This window comes from Cnephaeus nilssonii, assembly GCF_951640355.1.
Source record: "Cnephaeus nilssonii genome assembly, chromosome: 20".
Taxonomy (NCBI): Eukaryota; Metazoa; Chordata; class Mammalia; order Chiroptera; family Vespertilionidae; genus Cnephaeus; species Cnephaeus nilssonii.
Window position 1 is genome coordinate 44,365,600 of NC_137091.1, and position 18,858 is coordinate 44,384,457.

At 51.5% G+C, this 18,858-nt stretch overlaps 1 protein-coding gene across 1 annotated transcript; it reads left to right on the plus strand.

Moving 5' to 3' along the window:
• The first annotated feature begins 7,680 nt into the window (after positions 1–7,680).
• Positions 7,681–17,784, plus strand: DHDH (dihydrodiol dehydrogenase). Its single transcript, XM_079800512.1, has 7 exons — positions 7,681–7,829; positions 8,222–8,333; positions 9,702–9,865; positions 12,908–13,160; positions 16,372–16,496; positions 17,241–17,394; positions 17,646–17,784. The coding sequence occupies exons 1-7, from the start codon at positions 7,740–7,742 to the stop codon at positions 17,753–17,755; spliced, it is 1,008 nt and encodes a 335-aa protein (XP_079656638.1). The 5' UTR covers positions 7,681–7,739; the 3' UTR covers positions 17,756–17,784.
• Positions 17,785–18,858: the final 1,074 nt, after the last annotated feature.

An 18,858-nucleotide genomic window follows, 5' to 3' on the forward strand; every position in this document is an offset into this window, starting at 1 on the left:
GAACTTGAATGACAGTTACCTGCTTCTCTTGGGAAACTGGGAGCTGGACTCATGCAATCGGGGAGACAGGCCCACAGGGGTAGCGGGTCCCAGCGTTCTTTAAAGGACTGGATCGCCCTAGCTGGTGTGGCTCTGTGGACAGAGCATCGGCCTTTGGACTGAAGGATCCCAGGCTCGATTCCAGTCAAGGGCACGTGCCTGGGTTGCAGGCTCCATCCCTACTAGGGGCCATGCAAGAGGCAGCCGATCAATGATTCTCTCTCATCACTGATGTTTCTGTCTCTCTCCCTCTCCCTTCCTCTCTGAAAGCAATAAAAATATATTAAAAATAAAAAAAATAAAGGACTGGATCATGCCCACGGGATGTGGCTCCCGGCCAGAAATTTGAGGTCAGTGTTTAGGAACCTGCTCCTGGCTCCCATCTCTAAGGAGGCCTGTCCAGCCCCCCACCATCTGCGATTCTTTGTTGGCAAGTGTCTCCCCCAAAGGATGACAGAAGGAACAAGGAGAGGGAGGCTCCTGGTGTCCGGTCACTGCCATGCGCCCCGGAACGCCCTGCACACACGGGCGAGAAGGGAGGCTGCCCTGGAGCAGCCCCGCCTCCTGCCCGACCTTTCATTCTAGGCTTAACGTGCCGGGATCATACCTGATGGGCCCTTTCTGTTCAGCTGAAAACGATTCCCTTTTGATCTGTGTGTGCAAAGGGTTTACCATGGTGGCTCTCTCACCCTGGCCGGTGCGGCTCAGGTGGTTAGAGCATCATGTGCACAAAAGGGTTGCGGGTTCCATCCCTGGTTGGGGTGTGGACAGGAGGCAACCAACCCATGCTTCTCTCTCACATCCATGTTTCTCTCCCTCTCTAGGATCAATGAAAAACATATCCTCATATCCTGGGGTGGGGATTAAAAAACTTTTTTTTATTTAAAAAAATATTTTTAAGAGAACACCTACCAAAACACCGTGGTTTCTTTATTTTTAATTTTTTTCTATATATTTTATTGATTTCAGAGAGAAAGGGAGAGAGAGAAACATCAATGATGAGAGAGAATCATTGATTGCCTCCTGCACACTCCCCACTGGGGGTCGAGCCCACAACCCGGGCACGTGCCCCTGACCAGAATTGAACCCGGGACCCTTCAGTCCACAGGCCAACACTCTACCCACTGAGGCAAACTGGCTAGGGCTGTGGTCGGCAAACTGCGGCTCGCGAGCCACATGCGGCTCTTTGGCCCCTTGAGTGTGGCTCTTCCATGGCCTGGGCGAGTCTATTTTGAAGAAGTGGCGTTAGGAGAAGTTTAAGTTTAAAAAATTTGGCTCTCAAAAGAAATGTCAATCGTCGTACTGTTGATATTTGGCTCTGTTGAGGAATGAGTTTGCCGACCACTGGCCTAGGGCTTTCCCACCTCTGAGCCCTCTCTCATGCTGTTCCCTCTGTCGCTGTTCCCCACACCAACTCCACTGGACTGACGGCTAGCTGCTGAGGAGGACACAGAAAGCATCTGCCTGGTTTCCGCGGTGCCCCAGGCCGCGGCACGGTAACTATCTGTGTCCATTTAGCTCTTTCTGGAATTCCTGGCTGTGCGCTGTCTGGGGCAGGGCCTTCACCTCTCACCACGATTCCTCCCCCCCACCCCCCCGCCCCAGGTCTCTAGAGGGGATTGCCAGCAAGTCCTGGAATGTGCTGCACCCGTGCTCACCCGAGCAGGTGTCCAAGCTCAGACGGGTACCTCCTAGCATCACCCTTTCCCTTGTTCCGAAAAGAGAGCACGGGGCTCGGAGCAGGCGTCTTCCTCGGACTCAAGCCCACAGCGCGGCCGGCTGAGGCCAGCAGCCCCGCCGGGAGGCGTTCGCGGACCCTTCGCCTCTGAGTCCGGCTTCACGGCCTGTGCCCTCAGTCTGTCCCCTGCCTCTCACCCTGGGTCCCGGACACGCTGTCCCGCGGCAATCCTGTGGTCTGCCTCCCAGGGCGAGAAGGTGCCCGGCCTGCTGAGCAAGGGATTCCTGTCTCAGGTCAGTGACTTCCTTCTTAATTATGAAGTAACCAGACACGGCGGGCACGGCTCAGTGTGTGGGCTCTGGGGCCTCACGGGCTGGGTTTTAATCCGGACCCTCCCATTTGTTCAATGTGTGACGTGGAGCAATATTTTTTATTGAATTCAGAGAGGAAGGGAGAGGAAGAGAGAGATAGAAACATCAATGATGAGAGGGAATCATTGATCGGCTGCCTCCTGCATGCCCCGCACCGGGGATCGAGCCAGCAACCCGGGCATGTGCCCTTGACCGGAATGGAACCTGGGACCCTTCAGTCCACAGGCCGACACTCCATCCACTGAGCCACCCCAGCCAGGGCTGGGCAATATTCCTGACCAGTCTGTGCCTCAGTTTCTTCATCTGTGACATGAGCCTAACAACACGACAGAGGGCGGCTGTGAAGATGGTCTGAGCTCACCCTCAGGAAGCCGTTAGCACAGAGGCGGCTGCCATGAGCCTGGCTGAGAGCCTGCGGAGAAGGTCCAGAGACATGAAAGCACAGAGCAGCTGCAAACACTCTTGGACACATTGCCAAGTTTTCCAAGCCCTCTGATTGCTTTTCTTTTATAGATTTCAGAGAGGACGGGAGAGGGGGAGGGAGAGAGAAACATCAGTGATGAGGGAGAATCATGGATCGGCTGCCTCCTGCACGGCCCACACTGGGGATCGAGCCCCAACCCGGGCATGTGCCCTGACTGGGAATAGGACCGTGACCTCCTGGTTCATAGGTCGATGCTCAACCACGGAGCCACACCGGCTGGGCTGCTTTACTTTCTTTCTTTTTTTTTTATAATATATATATTTTATTGATTTTTTTACAGAGAGGAAGGAAGAGGGATAGAGAGTTAGAAACATTGATGAGAGAGAAATATCAATCAGCTGCCTCCTGCACACTCCCCACTGGGGATGTGCCCGCAACCAAGGTACATGCCCTTGACCGGAATCGAACCTGGGACCCTTCAGTCCGCAGGCCGACGCTCTATCCACTGAGCCAAACCGGTTATGGCACTTTCTTTCTTTTTTAAGTGATTTGAGAGAGAGAGAGAGAGAGAGAAACATCGATGTGAGAGAGAAACATGGATTGGTTGCCTCCTGGAGGCGCCCCTGACCTGGGTATGTGCCCTGACTGGGAATCTAACAGGTCACCTCTTGGTGTACAGAGCAATGCTCCAACCAGCTGAGCCACACTGGCCAGGGTAGTCACGTGCTTTTACTCGGAGATTTGAGATTCCATGTAAACAGTGTGGAGTTAGCTCATTCATTTTCCTCGCTACGTGGCATCCTGTTAGCATTTGCCGTCTATTTGCCGTCGTTTTGTTACCGATGGCTGTTCCCAATTTTGAGGGATCACACCCAACGCTGCAATACATGTGCTTGCATGTGCCTTCTCGGGCACCGCTGAGAGTTTCCCAGGGGAACAGATCTTCTCCCCAGGACAGAAATCGCTGGGCCACGCCATACCCTCGTTTTAATCCTCACCCAAGGATGTTTTCCCACTGATTTTTAGGGAGAGTGGGAGAGAAAGGGAAAGACAGAGAAATAGCGATGTGAGAGAAACACAGCGATTGGTTGCCTCCTGCATGCGCCCTGACCAGAGCCTTGGCCAGGGAGGAGCCTGCAACCGAGGTACATGCCCTTGATCAGAATTGAACCCAGGACCCTTCGGTCTGCAGGCCGACACTCTATCCACTGAGCCAAACCGGCTAGGGCCATACCCTCATTTTATACTTTACCAGATATTGCAAAATGATTTCTCTGGGTACACAAACTCGCTGCCAGCAATTTAATTTTTTAAATTTTTGTTGTTGTTTTGTTAATCTTCGCCCGAGGATATTTTTCCATTGATATTTAGAGAGAGTGGAAGGGAGAGGGAGAGACGGAGAGAAACACATGGATTGGTTGCTTCCTGCATGTGCCCTGACCAGGACCTGGGCTGGGGAGGAGCCTGCAATCAGATAAGTGCCCTTGACGGGAATCGAACCCGGGACCCTTTGGTCCGCAGGCCGTCGCTCTATCCACTGAGCCAAACCGGCTAGGGCCTGCCAGCAATTTTAAATTGTAAGCTTTTATTTGAAATCGTTTTTAAGAAGTTGCAAAAAAAAAAAAATAGAACTGAATGTTTCTTTGTACCCGGCACCCAGCGTCCCCCAGTGACATCTGAGGTAACTGTAGTACTTCCTGAAGGCCGGGAATGGATATTCCTGTTATGTAACCAGTTTCAGACCTGAGTCAGATGTCTTCAGCACTCAGAGCTCTAAGAAATGTTACTGAATGTGAGGATTTGAGTATCCATCACCACAATCAGTATACAGAACTGTTCCTTCCCACAAAGACACTCCCTTGTGCTACCCCTAAATAATCCCACCCTCCCCCAAACCCTACCCATTGGTGGCTTGTCTGTTCTCCATCACTAACTTTGTCACTTGGAGAATGTTATATAAATGGGAATCATACACCTTGCAACCCTTTGAAATTGGCTTTTTTCGCTCTACCTAATGCCCTTGAGATCCATTCACGTTGTTGCTTGTATCAGTTGTTTATTCCTTCTCGATGCCGAGTGGTATTTCATTGTATCTGTGTACCAGTTTGCTTATCCAATGGCTGGTAAGGGACACTTGGGGTGTTTCAGATTTGAGCTATTACAGATAAAGCGGCTATGAACATTGTATACAGATTTTTGTGTGAAGGCTAAATACCCAGGAGCGTCCATTTTTTAAAATTATTTTTTTATTGAGTTCAGAGAGGAAGGGAGAGGGAGAGATAGAAACATCAATGATGAGAACCATTGATCGGCTGCCTCCTACACACCCCCTACTGGGGGCCGAGCCCACAACTCAGGCATGTGCCCTTGACTGAAATCGAACCTGGGACCCTTCAGTCTGCAGGCCGATGCTATCCACTGAGCCAAACCGGCTAGGGCATGGAGCATCCATTTTTAAAAATTCTTTTTTCCCCACCTGGCTGGTGTGGCCCAGCAGTTGAATGTCGACTCAGAAGTCAAGAGATCACTGCTTTGATTCCTGGTCAGGACATATGCCCGGCTGCAGGCTCAATCCCCAGTGGGGGGCGTGCAGGAGGCAGCCAATCGATGATGTTCCTGTCTCATCGACGTTTCTATCTCTCTATCCCTCTCCCTTCCTCTCTCTCTCTAAATGTGGGGCGCGGCTACAGCGTTTGGACAGGTTCAAGCCTTGGACTGATGAGAGGGCACAGTCCTCTCGTGGCCACGTGCAAGTCCCAGCTCGGAGGGCAGGGCCTCCCAGCACAATGATAGCCAACAGCTGTAGTTGTCAGCTTGAACCTATGGTCCGAACACGTGGCCCCACGTGCCTCAGTGATACGGGCTGCAAGTAAACAAAGCTTGATCAGGTGCATGTAATTGAGTAGGATCGAAACCCACGAGAATGCTGTAAACATCTTGACCATGCACTTACTTTGCCTCGTGGCACCTGCTATAAAATAAAGACACGGCTTGTGGGTGTTGGCGCTGTCTCTCAGGAAGCAGCGTCCCACGGAGACCCAGCTTTCATTTTCTTGTCTGTCTTTTCTAAGCCTTTCAGCCGCCCCCACTCAGGGTCACTGAACCTGGCTGAGCTGGCGCGGCACATAAGGCGCCCTGGGGCTGAGTATGCCATGGCCATGCCGGCTCCCCACATCTAAAAATCAATTTAGCCCTGACCAGTTTGGCTCAGTGGATAGAGCGTCAGCCTGTGGACTGAAGGGTCCCAGGTTCGATTCTGGTCAAGGGCATGTACCTTGGTTTCTGGCACATCCCCAGTAGGGGGTGTGCAGGAGGCAGCTGATCAATGTTTCTCTCTAATTGATGTTTCTAACTCTTTATCCCTCTCCCTTCCTCTCTGTAAAAAATCAATAAAATATATTTTAACAAAAATAATAAAAAAATAAATAAAAATCAATTTAAAATATTAAAATTTTTTCCCTCTCCCCCCACCCCCCAGGATTGATATTGTGTACTCAGTGCAATCCATTCATATTTTTTAAAATATGTTTTGATTTTTTTATAGAGAGGAAAGGAGAGGGAAAGAAACATCGATGAGAGAGAAACATCGATCAGCTGCCTCCTGCACACCCCCTACTGGGGATGTACCAGCAACCAAGGTACATGCCCTTGATCAGAATCGAACCTGGGACCCTGGAGTCCGCAGGCCGACACTCCATCCACTGAGACAAACCGGCCAGGACCCATGCATATTTTTATTCAGCAGTTTGTGTGAGCTAGGAACCTGTGAGTCCCCGTGGGAAACTCAGGTCTTAATTAAATGTCTACAAGGGAAGGGAAAGGGATTAATTCTCTGTGGGTGACCTTGGCCAGCTCTTTGCCAATTGACTTGGAAAATAATCATTTGTTATATTTCACCTACTAGACCCCAGAGCTGTTAATCCTCTTAGCTCTCTATTGTGACCTCTGTTTTTCAAAATAGAAAAGTGAGACTCAGGCCCAGCTGTGGTGGCTCAGTGTATTGAGAGTCGTCCCATGGAGGTCCAGGGGTTCGATTCCCAGTCAGGTACATGCCCGGGTTGTGGGCTCAATCCCCAGTAGGGGGCGTGCAGGAGGCAGCCGATCCATGATTCTCATCATTGATGTTTCTATCTCTCTTTCCCTCTCCCTTCCTCTCTGAAATCAATACAAATATATTTTTGTAAAAAAGAAAAGTGAGACCCAGAAAGGGAAACCCCTCTGCAAAGCAATAGAGCCAGGAAGTGGCGAGGCGGGTTTGGGAACATGCCAGCCTGGCTCCGGGGTTCGGAAGCCCTGCAGCCCGGCTTCTGAAGCCATGGTCTTGGGAGGCAGCCGGTCTTCATATCCTGGCTGTGGGACCTGGAACAAAATGACCGAGGCACTCTGAGTCTGTTTCTCTCTGTAAATGGGGGGCAACAGAAGCTAGTGCGCAGGTCCGTGGTGAGAAATTAGGGAAAGTAAAGCTTGAAACAGGGGCCCTGGACTACAGCATGTGTTCTATAAATATTAGTAATTATTATTATCTTTGCTATTACTATCCTCTGTGTGTGTGTTTTTTAAAGAATGTTTTTTCATTTCATTTCACTTATTTATTTATCTTCACTTGAGGATATTTTTCCGTTGATTTTTAGAGAGAGTGGAAGGGAGGGGAAGAGAGAGAGAGACATCAATGCGAGAGAGAGACATGGATTGGTTGCCTCCCGAAAGCGACTGACCGGGGCCAGGATGGAGCCTGCAACCGAGGTACCTGCCCTTGACCGGATCAGAACCCGGGACCCTTCAGTCTGCGGGCTGAGGTTCTATCCACTGAGCCACACCGACCAGAGCTATCCTCTCTCTCTTTGGACAATGCCTAAGGGTGCGCGACTTTCTCAGCAAAAGAGTGGGGGGCGGGGGGGAGCAGGGAGGGAAACAGGCCCCAAGATCAAAACTGACAGGAAAAGAAAGCCCTCTACACTTGTCCTGCGGTTACCAGTCCAGAGGCGGCCGCGAGGTGTTTCTGGTCCCACCCCTAAGGCGGAGCCAACGGTCCGCTCTTCCAATGGGGACGCTGGGATTAAATGCCCTCTTGGCATTGGGCGGGACGCGCAGGCTGGATGGCCAATGAGACGCGGCGTAGGGCCAATGGGGGCGGAGAAAGGGGCCACGCCCCCGGTGGGCGCGGCGTCGGGGCCTAATTCATTCCCACGGGGAGAAAGGAGCAGGTGCTGGGACAGCGGTTTCGGCGATGGCGCTCCGCTGGGGCATCGTGTCCGCCGGCTTGATCTCTAGCGACTTCACGACGGTGCTGCGGACGCTGCCTCGCTCCGAGCACCAGGTGCGCCCTCCGCGCGGGGTCCTGGGGCCGGGCTGGCGGGGGCCGGGACTCCTGGGTCCGAGGGAGTTGGGGTTCGGACTTCCGAGTCCTCAAGGCAGTGAAACAACTGATTCCCTCCTCTCTCCTCCCTCCGCTTCTGTTATAAACCCGAGCTCCGGGAGGCTTGGGGGCGGGGGGTCCTCATCTGAGCTGCTGTGAAGAGAAGGCATTCAGCGAGTAGGGGGCTTGACCATCGCTTGCCCCGATCGCTCTCCCAGGTCCCCAGTGTCCAGCCTCAGGTCACCTCCCCCCAGGATCAAACTCCCCCCCCCCCTTCTTGGGGGTGTAATTCCTGCTTCCCTCGGGGCCTCCATCACCTCCTTCCCCCCACAAGTCTCCCGCGTGTGTCTCAGGTGGTGGCCGTAGCGGCCCGCGACCTGAGCCGCGCGAAGGAGTTTGCACGGAAACACGACATCCCCAAGGCCTACGGGTCCTACGAGGAGCTGGCCAAGGACCCGGACGTGGGTGAGTGACCTGCGCCCGGGGAGGGGGGCGGGGTGTGCTGCCCCCAGGTGCTCCTCAGCCGGTGCGAGGCCCGCGGGATGGGCCCGGCCCTTTGGACCTGGGGCGGGACCTCGGCTGGGAGACGGGCCATAGGCAAGGCTTGGGCCTGGGGTTAGCCGTCTAGTGTGAAGTGTGCGTAGGAACCAGGCCTCCGCGGTGAAAGCGGGTCTTGAATTTTTTTAAATATATTTTATTGATTTTTTACAGAGAGGAAGGGAGTGGGATAGAGAGTTAGAGACATCGATGAGAGGGGAACATCGATCAGCTGCCTCTTGCACACCCCCTACTGGGGATGTGCCCGCAACCAAAGTACATGCCCTTGACGGGAACCGAACCTGGGACCCTTCAGTCCGCAGGCCGACGCTCTGTCCACTGAGCCAAACCGGTCAGGGCGGGTCTTGAATTTCTTAAGGGGGCCGGTTCAGGCTTCAACCATGTCCCGTGGCCGTGGCTCTGTTCCGGCCGGGGCTGGATGGAGAGGAGGGACAGTGTGGCTGGACAAGAGCCTGGCCCTGGAGTCGGGCTGCCTGGTTTTCCTCCTCTGCTTGCCCTTCTCAGTTTCCTTATTTTTATTTTATTATTTTTTTAATATATACTTTTATCGATTTCAGAGAGGAAGGGAGAAGAAGTGATAGAAACATCAATGATGAGAATCACTGACTGGCTGCCTCCTGCACGCCCCCTGCTGGGGATGGAGCCCATAACCCGGGCATGTGCCCTGACTGAGAATGAACCAAACCGTGACCTCCTGGTTCAGACGTGACCCTCAACCACTGAGCCACGCCAGCCGGGCTCAGTTTCCTTATTTTTAAAACGGGCAAAATGGCCTGGCCACGTGGCTCAATGGTTGAGTGTAGGCCTATGATCCAGGAGGTCACTGTTCAGGGCACATGCCTGGGTTGTGGGCTCGATCCCCAGCAGGGGGTGTGCAGGAGGCAGCGATCAGTGATTCTCTCTCATCATTGCTGTTTCTATCTCTCTCTCCCCCTCCCTTCCTCTCTGAAATTAATAAAAATATATTTTAAAAAACAGCAACTACAACGGGCAAAATAATAGTATCTCCCGGTTGGTGTTTGAGGGTTAAATGATTTCATGTCACTGCAGAGGCCTACAATGATCTCAGAGGAGGGGGATGGTAGCCAGTGGCTAGCTCCTTCCTCGTGGGAGACTAGGGTTTGACCAAGGCGGGAGGACTTGGTCCCAGGTTGGGGGGGACCTCGATTCCTTGGATGCTGGAGGCGAGCCTTGGGGGCCTGGTGGGGCGTCCGATCTCCTGACCCCTTCTCTCTGACCCTGTCCGATATCCTCACCCCCTCCCTCTCACCCTAGAGGTGGCCTACGTGGGCACCCAGCACCCGCAGCACAAGGCCGCCGTGTTGCTGTGCCTGGCGGCGGGCAAGGCCGTCCTGTGCGAGAAACCGATGGGCGTGAACGCGGCGGAGGTGCGAGAGATGGTCGCGGAGGCCCGATCCCGAGGCCTCTTCCTCATGGAGGTGAGTATGCAGCGGCTCTCTCCACATCCCACGCAGCTTCCTGCCTTCACCAACCACAGTTGCCCGTGGACACTTTTGGAGGGACACAAGGGAGGGGTTTGCCATGAGTTAAGATGACCACAACATGGCCCATGTGGCTCAGTGGTTGAGCGTGGACCTATGACCCAGAAGGTCACGGTTCCATTCCTGGTCAGGGGCACATGCCTGGGTTGCAGGCTTGATCCCCAGTAGGGGGCGTGCAGGAGGCAGCTGATCAATGATTCTCTCTCATCATTGATGTTTCTATCTCTCTATCCCACTCCTCCCTTCCTCTCTGAAATCAATAAAAATATATTTCAGGCAACACCGTTCATGGGCGGGAGACATGGCTTTGGGCCCCTAGCGACCAGGGCTGCCTGAAGGACCCTCTGTCAGAGGCTCTGGAGACGATGCCAGCAGTGAAGGGACACAGAGTGGCAGTGGGTTTCCGGGGATGACAAGGACCAAGGAACACGACAGCCCTCAGCCACAGGCATTCTGTGTGTGTGTGTGTGTGTGTTTTCTTTTTAAATATATTTTTATCGATTTCAGAAAGGGAGAGGGAGAGAGAGATAGAAACATCAATGATGAGAATCATTGATCGGCTGCCTCCTGCACGCCCCCTACTGGGGACCAAGCCCGCAACCCAGGCATGTGCCCTTGACTGGAATCGAACCTGGGACCCTTCAGTCCGCAGGCCAATGCTCTATCCACTGAGCCAAACCAGCTAGGGCAGCATTCTTTGTGTTTGCCCTTATCAGGCTTGGATATGCGCAGGGGACTTTGACATCTTGCAGATTGCTAGTAATTCAAGTGGCTGCCACAGGGCAATGAGTAGCGGCCGAGTTAAGATGGCCACCACGTGGTCCCTAGAAGCTATTTTAGTGTTTAAAAATATTATGGAGTTTTTTTTTTAATTTATTATGTTTTAAAATAATTTTTTATTGATTTCAGAGAGGAAGGGAGAGGGCGAGAGAGATAGAAACATCACCAATGAGAGAGAATCCTTGATCAGCTGCTTCCTGCATGCCCCACACTGGGGATCGAACCAGCAACTCGGGCATGTGCCCTGACCAGGAATCGAACTGTGACCTCCTGGTTCATAGGTTGACACTCAACCACTGAGCCACGCCGGCTGGGCTGTTATGGCTTTCATACCTTGTAGGTTCTGACAGTAGTAGCAACAGCTGCCTCTTACTTCCCCATGTCCTACGTAGCTGTCATATGCCTGCTATTGTGGAGCCTCCCAGCCTGTAAAACGCCATATGCCCGAGAAGTAGTCGAGATTTATCAGGGTGACTCAGTGCCTCTGGTTCTCCCTGTGCCTGCCAGCGCCAACGTTCTGTGAGTTTATTGCTTCCGCATTTTTTTATTGGCCCCTAATGTGTGCCACATCCAACCCCAGGACCTGGGAACTCATAATGTATAAGACGCAGGCTCAGTTTTCAAGTTCAAGGTCTGCTATGGTCACGGAAATGAGCAACCCCAATGCTCAGCTGCGTGGACTCTGGTGGACCTAGTACTGGGTGGGCAGTTGACAGAGCCCGTCTGGGGGTTGGTCAAGGAGGTTTCCTACAGATAGGGACTGGCCTGAGCCTTAAAGGAACAGTAAATTGCACAGGTAAATAGGCCAGACGGGAAAAGCAGAAGCAAGATTTAAAGAAAACCAGCACGGGCAGATTTCATGTATTTAGTATGAACTTGATCCTGGATTAGTCACGATTGCTGGCTTTCAAGTGAGAGGATTCTAGGCTCCAGTTTCCCAGTTCCCAGCTCTGTGACCTTGGGGGAGTAATATGACTCAGCTCAGCTTCAGTTTTCTCATGTGTGGAATCGACATGAGGACAGCTACCTGGCAGGGGTGTTGGGAGGATTCATTATGTAAAAGCACAGTGTCTTGTCCAGAACACACAAAGCCAACAAATGGGAGCTGATATTAGGCGATGGGGAACCCTAGGAGGGGATTGGGGAGGGGTGAGGCAGGATCAGCTCCGGGAGAAGCAAAGACCCCTCTGGGGCCCTGTGGGACACGGACTGGAGGGGAGAGGCGGGGAGTAAAGTTCGCTAGAGCTACCATAACAAATGCCCGCCTGGGTGGCTTACACAACAGAGATATATCCTCTCCCACATCTGGAGGCTGGAAGTTTGAGATAAAGGTGTCAGTAGGGCTGGTTTCTCCTGAGGCCTCTCTCCTCAGCTTGGGGATGGCCATCTTCTCCCTTTGTCTTCACACGGTCTTGCCTCTGTGCATGTGTGTGTCCTCATCTCTCTCTCTTTTTAAAAAATATATTTTTATTGATTTCAGAGAGGAAGGGAGAGGGAGAGAGAGAAACATCAATGATGAGAGAGAACATTGATTGGCTGCCTTCTGCATGCCCCCTACTGGAGATTGAGCCCACAAGGGCATGTGCCCTTGACCGGAATCGAACCTGGGACCCTTCAGTCCCCAGGCTGGCGCTCTATTCACTGAACCAAACTGGCACGGGCCTCATCTCTTCTTATAAGGACACTAGTCCTACTGGATTCGGGCCCACCCTAAAGAACTCATTGTAACTTAATTGACACTATAATTACCTCTTTAAAAACCCTGTCACCGAACACACTCATATTGGGAGGTACTGGGGGGTTAGGACCGCCACATGAATCTAGTGGGGACAGAATTCAGCCCATAACATTGGGAGACTGGGGTAATGATACGGATAAGAAAGGACAAGGCTGGAGTTGGGGACATGGGTGTCAAGAGCAGGGGAGAGGGCAGAGAGTCGGGCAGGACACAACTTGGGGACTGATGGACTGTGGAGGGAAGGGGGCGGGTCTAGTTTGGAGACTGGGTAACAGTGGGTACCCCTTCAAGATTGAACCCCATGGGGGGGGGGGGGAAGGAGACATATGTAATACTTTAAACAATAAAGAATTTAAATAATAATAAAAAAGATTGAACCCCAGAAGGTAGAACTGGTTGGTTAACTCCTGACCCCTTTCCTTCCCTTTCCCATCCTGCTTTCTTCCCTCTGTGGGCTTCAGGCCATCTGGACCCGCTTCTTTCCTGCCGTAGAGGCTCTGAGGGCTACTCTGGCCCAGGGAACTCTGGGGGACCTTCGCGTGGCTCGGGCAGAATTTGGGAAAGACCTCACGCATGTACCGCGGGCCGTAGACTGGGCCCAGGCTGGCGGTGGCCTGCTGGACATTGGTATCTACTGCATCCAGTTCATCTCCATGGTCTTCGGTGGGCAGAAGCCAGAGAAGATTTCAGCCATGGGAAGGCGCCATGAAACAGGTATGGTCTATTCTGGACTGTATGATGGTGATAAGAGTGATCCTCTCTTACTGGGTGCACTGACCTGGGAATAAGTCTCCTAGCACATGAAAATCAGGCGAGACTGCTGAAGAAATTTCCTGCAAGAAGTTAAAGTGGATCAAGCATGGTCAGGCTCTGTATTAGGATTTTGCTGTGTGATCTTACTCAAAGAACTCAATCTCTCTGAGTCTTAATTAGTTGCTTACTAAACCATATCCAGCATGTCCAGTGGTGAGCCTGAAAAGGGTGCGGGGGGGGGGGGGGCGGTGAAGGATTAAAGAAAACAGACAAGAGAATATAGCTGGGGCCAGGTGGATTACTGCGCCTGGATGAGGAAACAGTGACACAGCCTGTAAGCGGAGTCTTTATTTTATAGTCAGAGCAAAACAAGGGAGTGGTCAAGATGTTTACAATGTTCTTGAGTTTCAAATCTACTTAATTACATGTACCTGAGAACTCTATCAAGCTTTGTTTTGGCAGCACTTGCTGCACCTCCCACAGCCCACATCCCTCAGCAACCTAGGACCACAGGGTCGTACCATAAGGTCAAGCTTACAACCATAGCCTTTGGCTATAATTGTGCTGGGAGGGCTTTGCCCTCCAAGCTGGGACTTGTTTGTGGCTTTGCCACAAGAGGACCGTGCCCTCTCATCAGTCCAAGACTTGAACCTGTCCAAACGCTGTAGCCGCTCTCCACAACTTACTGGTAAAATTTCAATAATAGGGTTGTTATAAAAAGTTAATGAAGTAACTGTTGAGGCAAATTAAGCAGTTAATAAATATAAAGGATTATTATTTTTGAAGTTGTCTCAGTTAGCCTTTGCTGCATAACAAACTACCCCAAAATGTGGTGACCTCAGATAACAATCATTTATTCACTTGTGATTCTGTGGGTTGGCCATTTGGTCTGGGCTCAGCTGGAGTGGTTCTTCTGCTGGTCTTACTCATGCAGCGGCCATCAGCCAGCTGTGCCACTGGAGCTGGATGGTCTAGGATGGCCTCTCCAGCTGGCCAGCTCGGGTGCATTCACATCTCAGAGTTCTGGCTGCAGCAAAAGGAGGGCAGGCCCCATTGTGTTTGCTAACTGTTCCCTGGCCCACAGCCAGCTCAGATGTCAGAGGTGGCCAAATAGACTCTACCTCTGGATGGCAGGAGCTACAAAGTCATATCACAAAGGGGCTCACATTGGGAAATAAGAGGATTTACTGTGGCCATCTTTACAAATAGTACCACAGAAGGCAACAAATAACCAGGAAGAGAATACCTGAAGTGAAGACAACATTTTGTTGTTGTTGTTGTTGTTGTTGTTGTTAATCCTCGCCCAAGGATATTTTCCCATTGATTTTTAGAGAGAGTGGAAGGAAGGAGGAGAGACAGAGAGAGAGACAAACATCAATGTGAGAGCGACACATGGATTAGTTGCCTCCTGGGGCCAGGGATCGAGCCTGCAACCAAGGTTGACTGGAATCAAGCCTTCGGTCTGCAGGCCAACTCTCTATCCACTGAGCCAAACCAGCTAGGACTGAAGGTCACATTTTAGAAAGCTGTCTCAGTCTACTATCTGGCCAATTTCTAGGCTAAAGAGTAGTTCTAACAACAGATCCCATTTATGAAGTGCTTCCTCTGCAATAAGGTTTTATTATAGGTACTAGGGGCCCGGTGCATGAAATTTGTGCACGGGTGGGGTCCCTAGGCTTGGCCAGTGATCAGGGCTGATCGGGGCCTTCCAGCTGTGGGCTGGGGCCTTCCTTCCGAACCACCCCCTGGTGGTCAGCACACGTCATAGTGAGTGGTCAAACTCCCAGTGGGTTGAACTCCCGAGGGGACAATTTGCATATTAGCCTTTTATTATATAGGATGGTCTCCCTGAGGTAAATATATTACTGTTGTCCCCATTTTACAGATGAGCAAACTGAGGTTCAGAGACAGGAAGTGACTTGTCTAGGCTCACACAGCAGATCCAGAATTAGAACTTGGGCTTGTCTGGGACCAAAGAGAACTGGCTCAGTAGGTTCTTCCAGCCACTGCATGTCCGATGTGTCCCAGAACCAGGCTGGTACTTTACTGTATTTAATTTTTTTGAAGCATTTAAAAAAAATGCTTTTATTTATTTTAGAGAGAGAGAGAGAAACACTGATCCGCTGCCTCTTCCATGCCCCCTACTGGGGGTGGAGCCCACAACCCCAGGCACGTGCCCTGACTGGGAATGGAACCTGCAACCTCTTGGTGAATGGGACAACACTCAACCAACTGAGCCATGCTGGCTAGGGCTATTTAATTTTTAACTAATGCTCACCTCTCTCTTATTCTGATCTAAATAGACGAAGTGCTTTATGCATTTTACATCCTTTAATGTAATGCTTATAGCAACTCTGTGAGGCAGGTTCTATTATTCTCATTTTAGAGATGAGGAAATGGATTCTCACACGCCTATACAACAAGTATTCATGAGGAAGAAACTAAAGTTCAGAGAGGCAAAGTCTCTTTAATTTTTTTTTTAGCATTTATTTGTTTATGTATTTTGGTAACAGCTTACTGAAATCATTCACATACCATACAATTTATTCATTTAAAGTGTATCGTTCCAGCCCAGCTGGTGTGGCTCAGTGGTTGAGCATTAACCTATGGACTAGAAGGTCACAGTTCCATTCCTGGTCAAGGCACAGGCCCAGATTGCATTCTATCTCTATTCTATCTCTTTCCCCCTCTCCCTTCCTCTTTGAAATCAATATATATATATATATATATATATATATATATATATATATATATACACACACACACACATATGTGTGTGTGTGTGTGTAATTCCATGACTTTAGTGTATTCACCAAGTTATGCACTTATCACTATAATCAATTTTAGAATATTTTTATTACTAAAATACAAAACAATAAATAACCCAATTCTCCCAAACCGCTGAGCCCTAAGCAACCACTAATCTACTTTCTGGCTGTGTGGGGTTTGCCAAATGTTGGACATTTCACACAAATGGAGTCCTACCACCTGTGGCCTTGTGGGTGTGGCCTCATTCCCTCACCGTGACAGTTTTCAGGGTTCCTCCCTGAGGTCACACACGCCAGCGCTTCATTCTCTTTCACGGCTGCTGCATGAGAGACGAGACCTCTTGCCCGAGGTTGCACAGGCAGGATTTGCGCCAGGCTTGCCCCTGTCCCGTGCCTCTCCCCAGGTGTGGACGACACTGTCTCCGTGCTGCTGCAGTACCCAGGCGGGGTCCACGGCAGCTTCACCTGCAGCATCACGGCCGAGCTCTCCAACACGGCCTACGTGAGCGGTACCAAGGGCATGGCCCAGGTGAGGCCCTGCCACCGAGCTGGACGGGCCCTTAGCACAGGACCGGGCCATCTGTGGCTGTTGGAGCTGGATGTGGGCTGAACCAGCCTTTTCCCATCATTGCTAAGAAATCCACCCTCAACCACCAGGCCAGGCGATGGGGTCTGGACCTCCGGGCTCCTTGCTGAGGTGAACCTGTGGGCCTGTTAAAAACCCTTAGTCCTGATAAGAAGCCAGTTCTTATCAGCCCTGCTTAGAGGGCAGTGGTGACCTTTGGAACCGCTTCCAGGACAGGATCCAGGGGTTACTTGCCTCGGCCAAGTTGCTGGAAAGAAACCCTATTCTTAGCAGAAGAATTTGGACCTTGCCCCAGCTGCATCTCTGCATTTCCATTTTGGCCTAGAGTTGGGTATGGGAATAAGCTAGGCCCCCCCAGGGCTCTGGAGCTAATAAAAAGTCTCCTGGTGGATAAGAAGGTGCTGGGTGGTGTCAAAGTGGAGATGGGACGATAAGCATCTCCTCTAGGCTTAAGCATCCCTTTAGAGAGGGAATTGCCCCTGGGGACAGGGACCTACAGGCTTCTAGTGCGGTGAGAAACAAACTCCCAGCAGCCAGGTTTGGGGCTCCAACCTCCCTAAGGATGGATAGGGGGCAGCCAGCCCTTAACCACCAGGTGAGGGCGGGGAGCCCCTGAGCATCACCAGGCAGGAGCCCCCAGCCGCCCTGTTGGTGAGGGCAGTCAGGCCGCCTGTTTTCTCCCCCCAGATCCTAGACCCCTGCTGGTGTCCGACAGAACTGGTGGTAAAGGGGGAGCATAAGGAGTTCCCGCTGCCTCCAGCCCCAAGCCAGGAGTTCAATTTTACAAACGGAGCGGGCATGAGTTATGAGGCCAGGCATGTCCGGGAGTGCCTGCGGCAGGGTAAGGATGTGGAAGGCAGTGGGGTGGCGGGGTCGGGGGTGGGAGGGGGAGGGCAAGCCTGGTAAGGGAGGAGGGACCCTCCCCACCCCTCAGTACTCAAGCAGCTGTTTAGAACTACGCCTCCCAGGGCCCCATGGGACATCATTTGCCTGAAGCATGCAGTACTGTGCCTCATGGGATTCTGGGAATTGTAGTTCTTTTTTTGGTCTTTGGGGCGTGAGAAGGGGTTTTCTAACTGCACTCTCCCCCAGGCCTGAAGGAAAGTCCTGTGATTCCCCTGGCGGAAAGCGAGCTCCTGGCTGACATCCTTGAGGAGGTGAGGAAGGCTATTGGAGTCACCTTCCCCCAAGACAAACGCTGATGTAAGCCCTCAACAAATAAAGACATGGTTTCCACAGAGATGGTGGTGGTGATGGTTTGGTGGGAGCTGGAGAGAGCCCACTATCAAAAGAGAATAGGTGGGGAGAGGGAGGGGGAGGGGAGGGAAGGGGAGGGAGGGGAGGGGGAGGGAGGCAGGGTCAGGCCCACATCTCCTGGAGCTGACACCTGTTGGTCCGTCCCCTCAGTAAACAGGAGAGAGAGTACTAACCACCCTCTGGTGAGGATGAAAAGGGGTGGAAGATGAACAGCCCATACAGACAGTATGTTCTCAACAAATGTGAGGGGATGGCCCTTCACCTGGAGGCCAGGCCTTTCCCATATTGGCCTCCAGCAGCTCCAGGCCTCCGTTAAGGTACAGGGAGTCATTTCAATAGGAAAGAAGGGTTTGCCTTCACAAGTTTCTCAGTGGCCTCGTTAGTAAAGCCTGGGTCACATGCCCTCTGTGTAGCAGGGTGAGGTCATTCCCACCCAAATTAGCAGCAGTGGAGTGGGCTCTAAGGAGGTGCTTAGGCTGTTAGGATGAACTCTGTGCTCTAGGCAAGATCTAACTTTCCTAGTTTCTATAGCAGTGAGTATAGGTTAGGTTATGCTGCAGTAAGAAACACCCCCCAAATCTCAGCATAACAAGGTTATTTATTTATTTATTTATTTTTCATCCTTATCCAAGGAGTGAGGATATTTTTTCCATTGAGTTTTAGAATGAATGGTAGGAAGGTGAGAGAGGGGAGAGAGAGAGAGAGAGAAACATGGGTGTGAGAGAGACACATTGTTTGGTTGCTTCCCACACGCACCCCAACGTGTGTGTGCGGGGGTGTGGGGGGTGGAGATTGAACCTGCAACCTTATGGTGCACAGGTCGACACGCTAACCACTGAGCAATGCTGGCCAGGGCATAACAAGTGTTATATTTTGGCTGAGGGTTCTGATCAGTATAAGTCTGGCAGACAGAACCACTATAATGTAGAGTCCTGCCAGCCACTGTGGCCAAGGAAAGAATGCCCTGAAAGCTCTTTCTTTTTAAGATAATAGTTTTTGTTTCTTTACTTTAAATATATTTTATTGATTTTTTACAGAGAGGAAGGGA

Bases quoted from the DNA above. Each gene is read 5' to 3' on its own strand.
- DHDH (XM_079800512.1), top strand. From the start codon at position 7,740: ATGGCGCTCCGCTGGGGCATCGTGTCCGCCGGCTTGATCTCTAGCGAC. The intron at 9,866-12,907 runs GTGAGTATGCAG...TGTGGGCTTCAG, and splicing joins GAGGCCTCTTCCTCATGGAG to GCCATCTGGACCCGCTTCTT. The intron at 17,395-17,645 runs GTAAGGATGTGG...ACTCTCCCCCAG, and splicing joins CCGGGAGTGCCTGCGGCAGG to GCCTGAAGGAAAGTCCTGTG.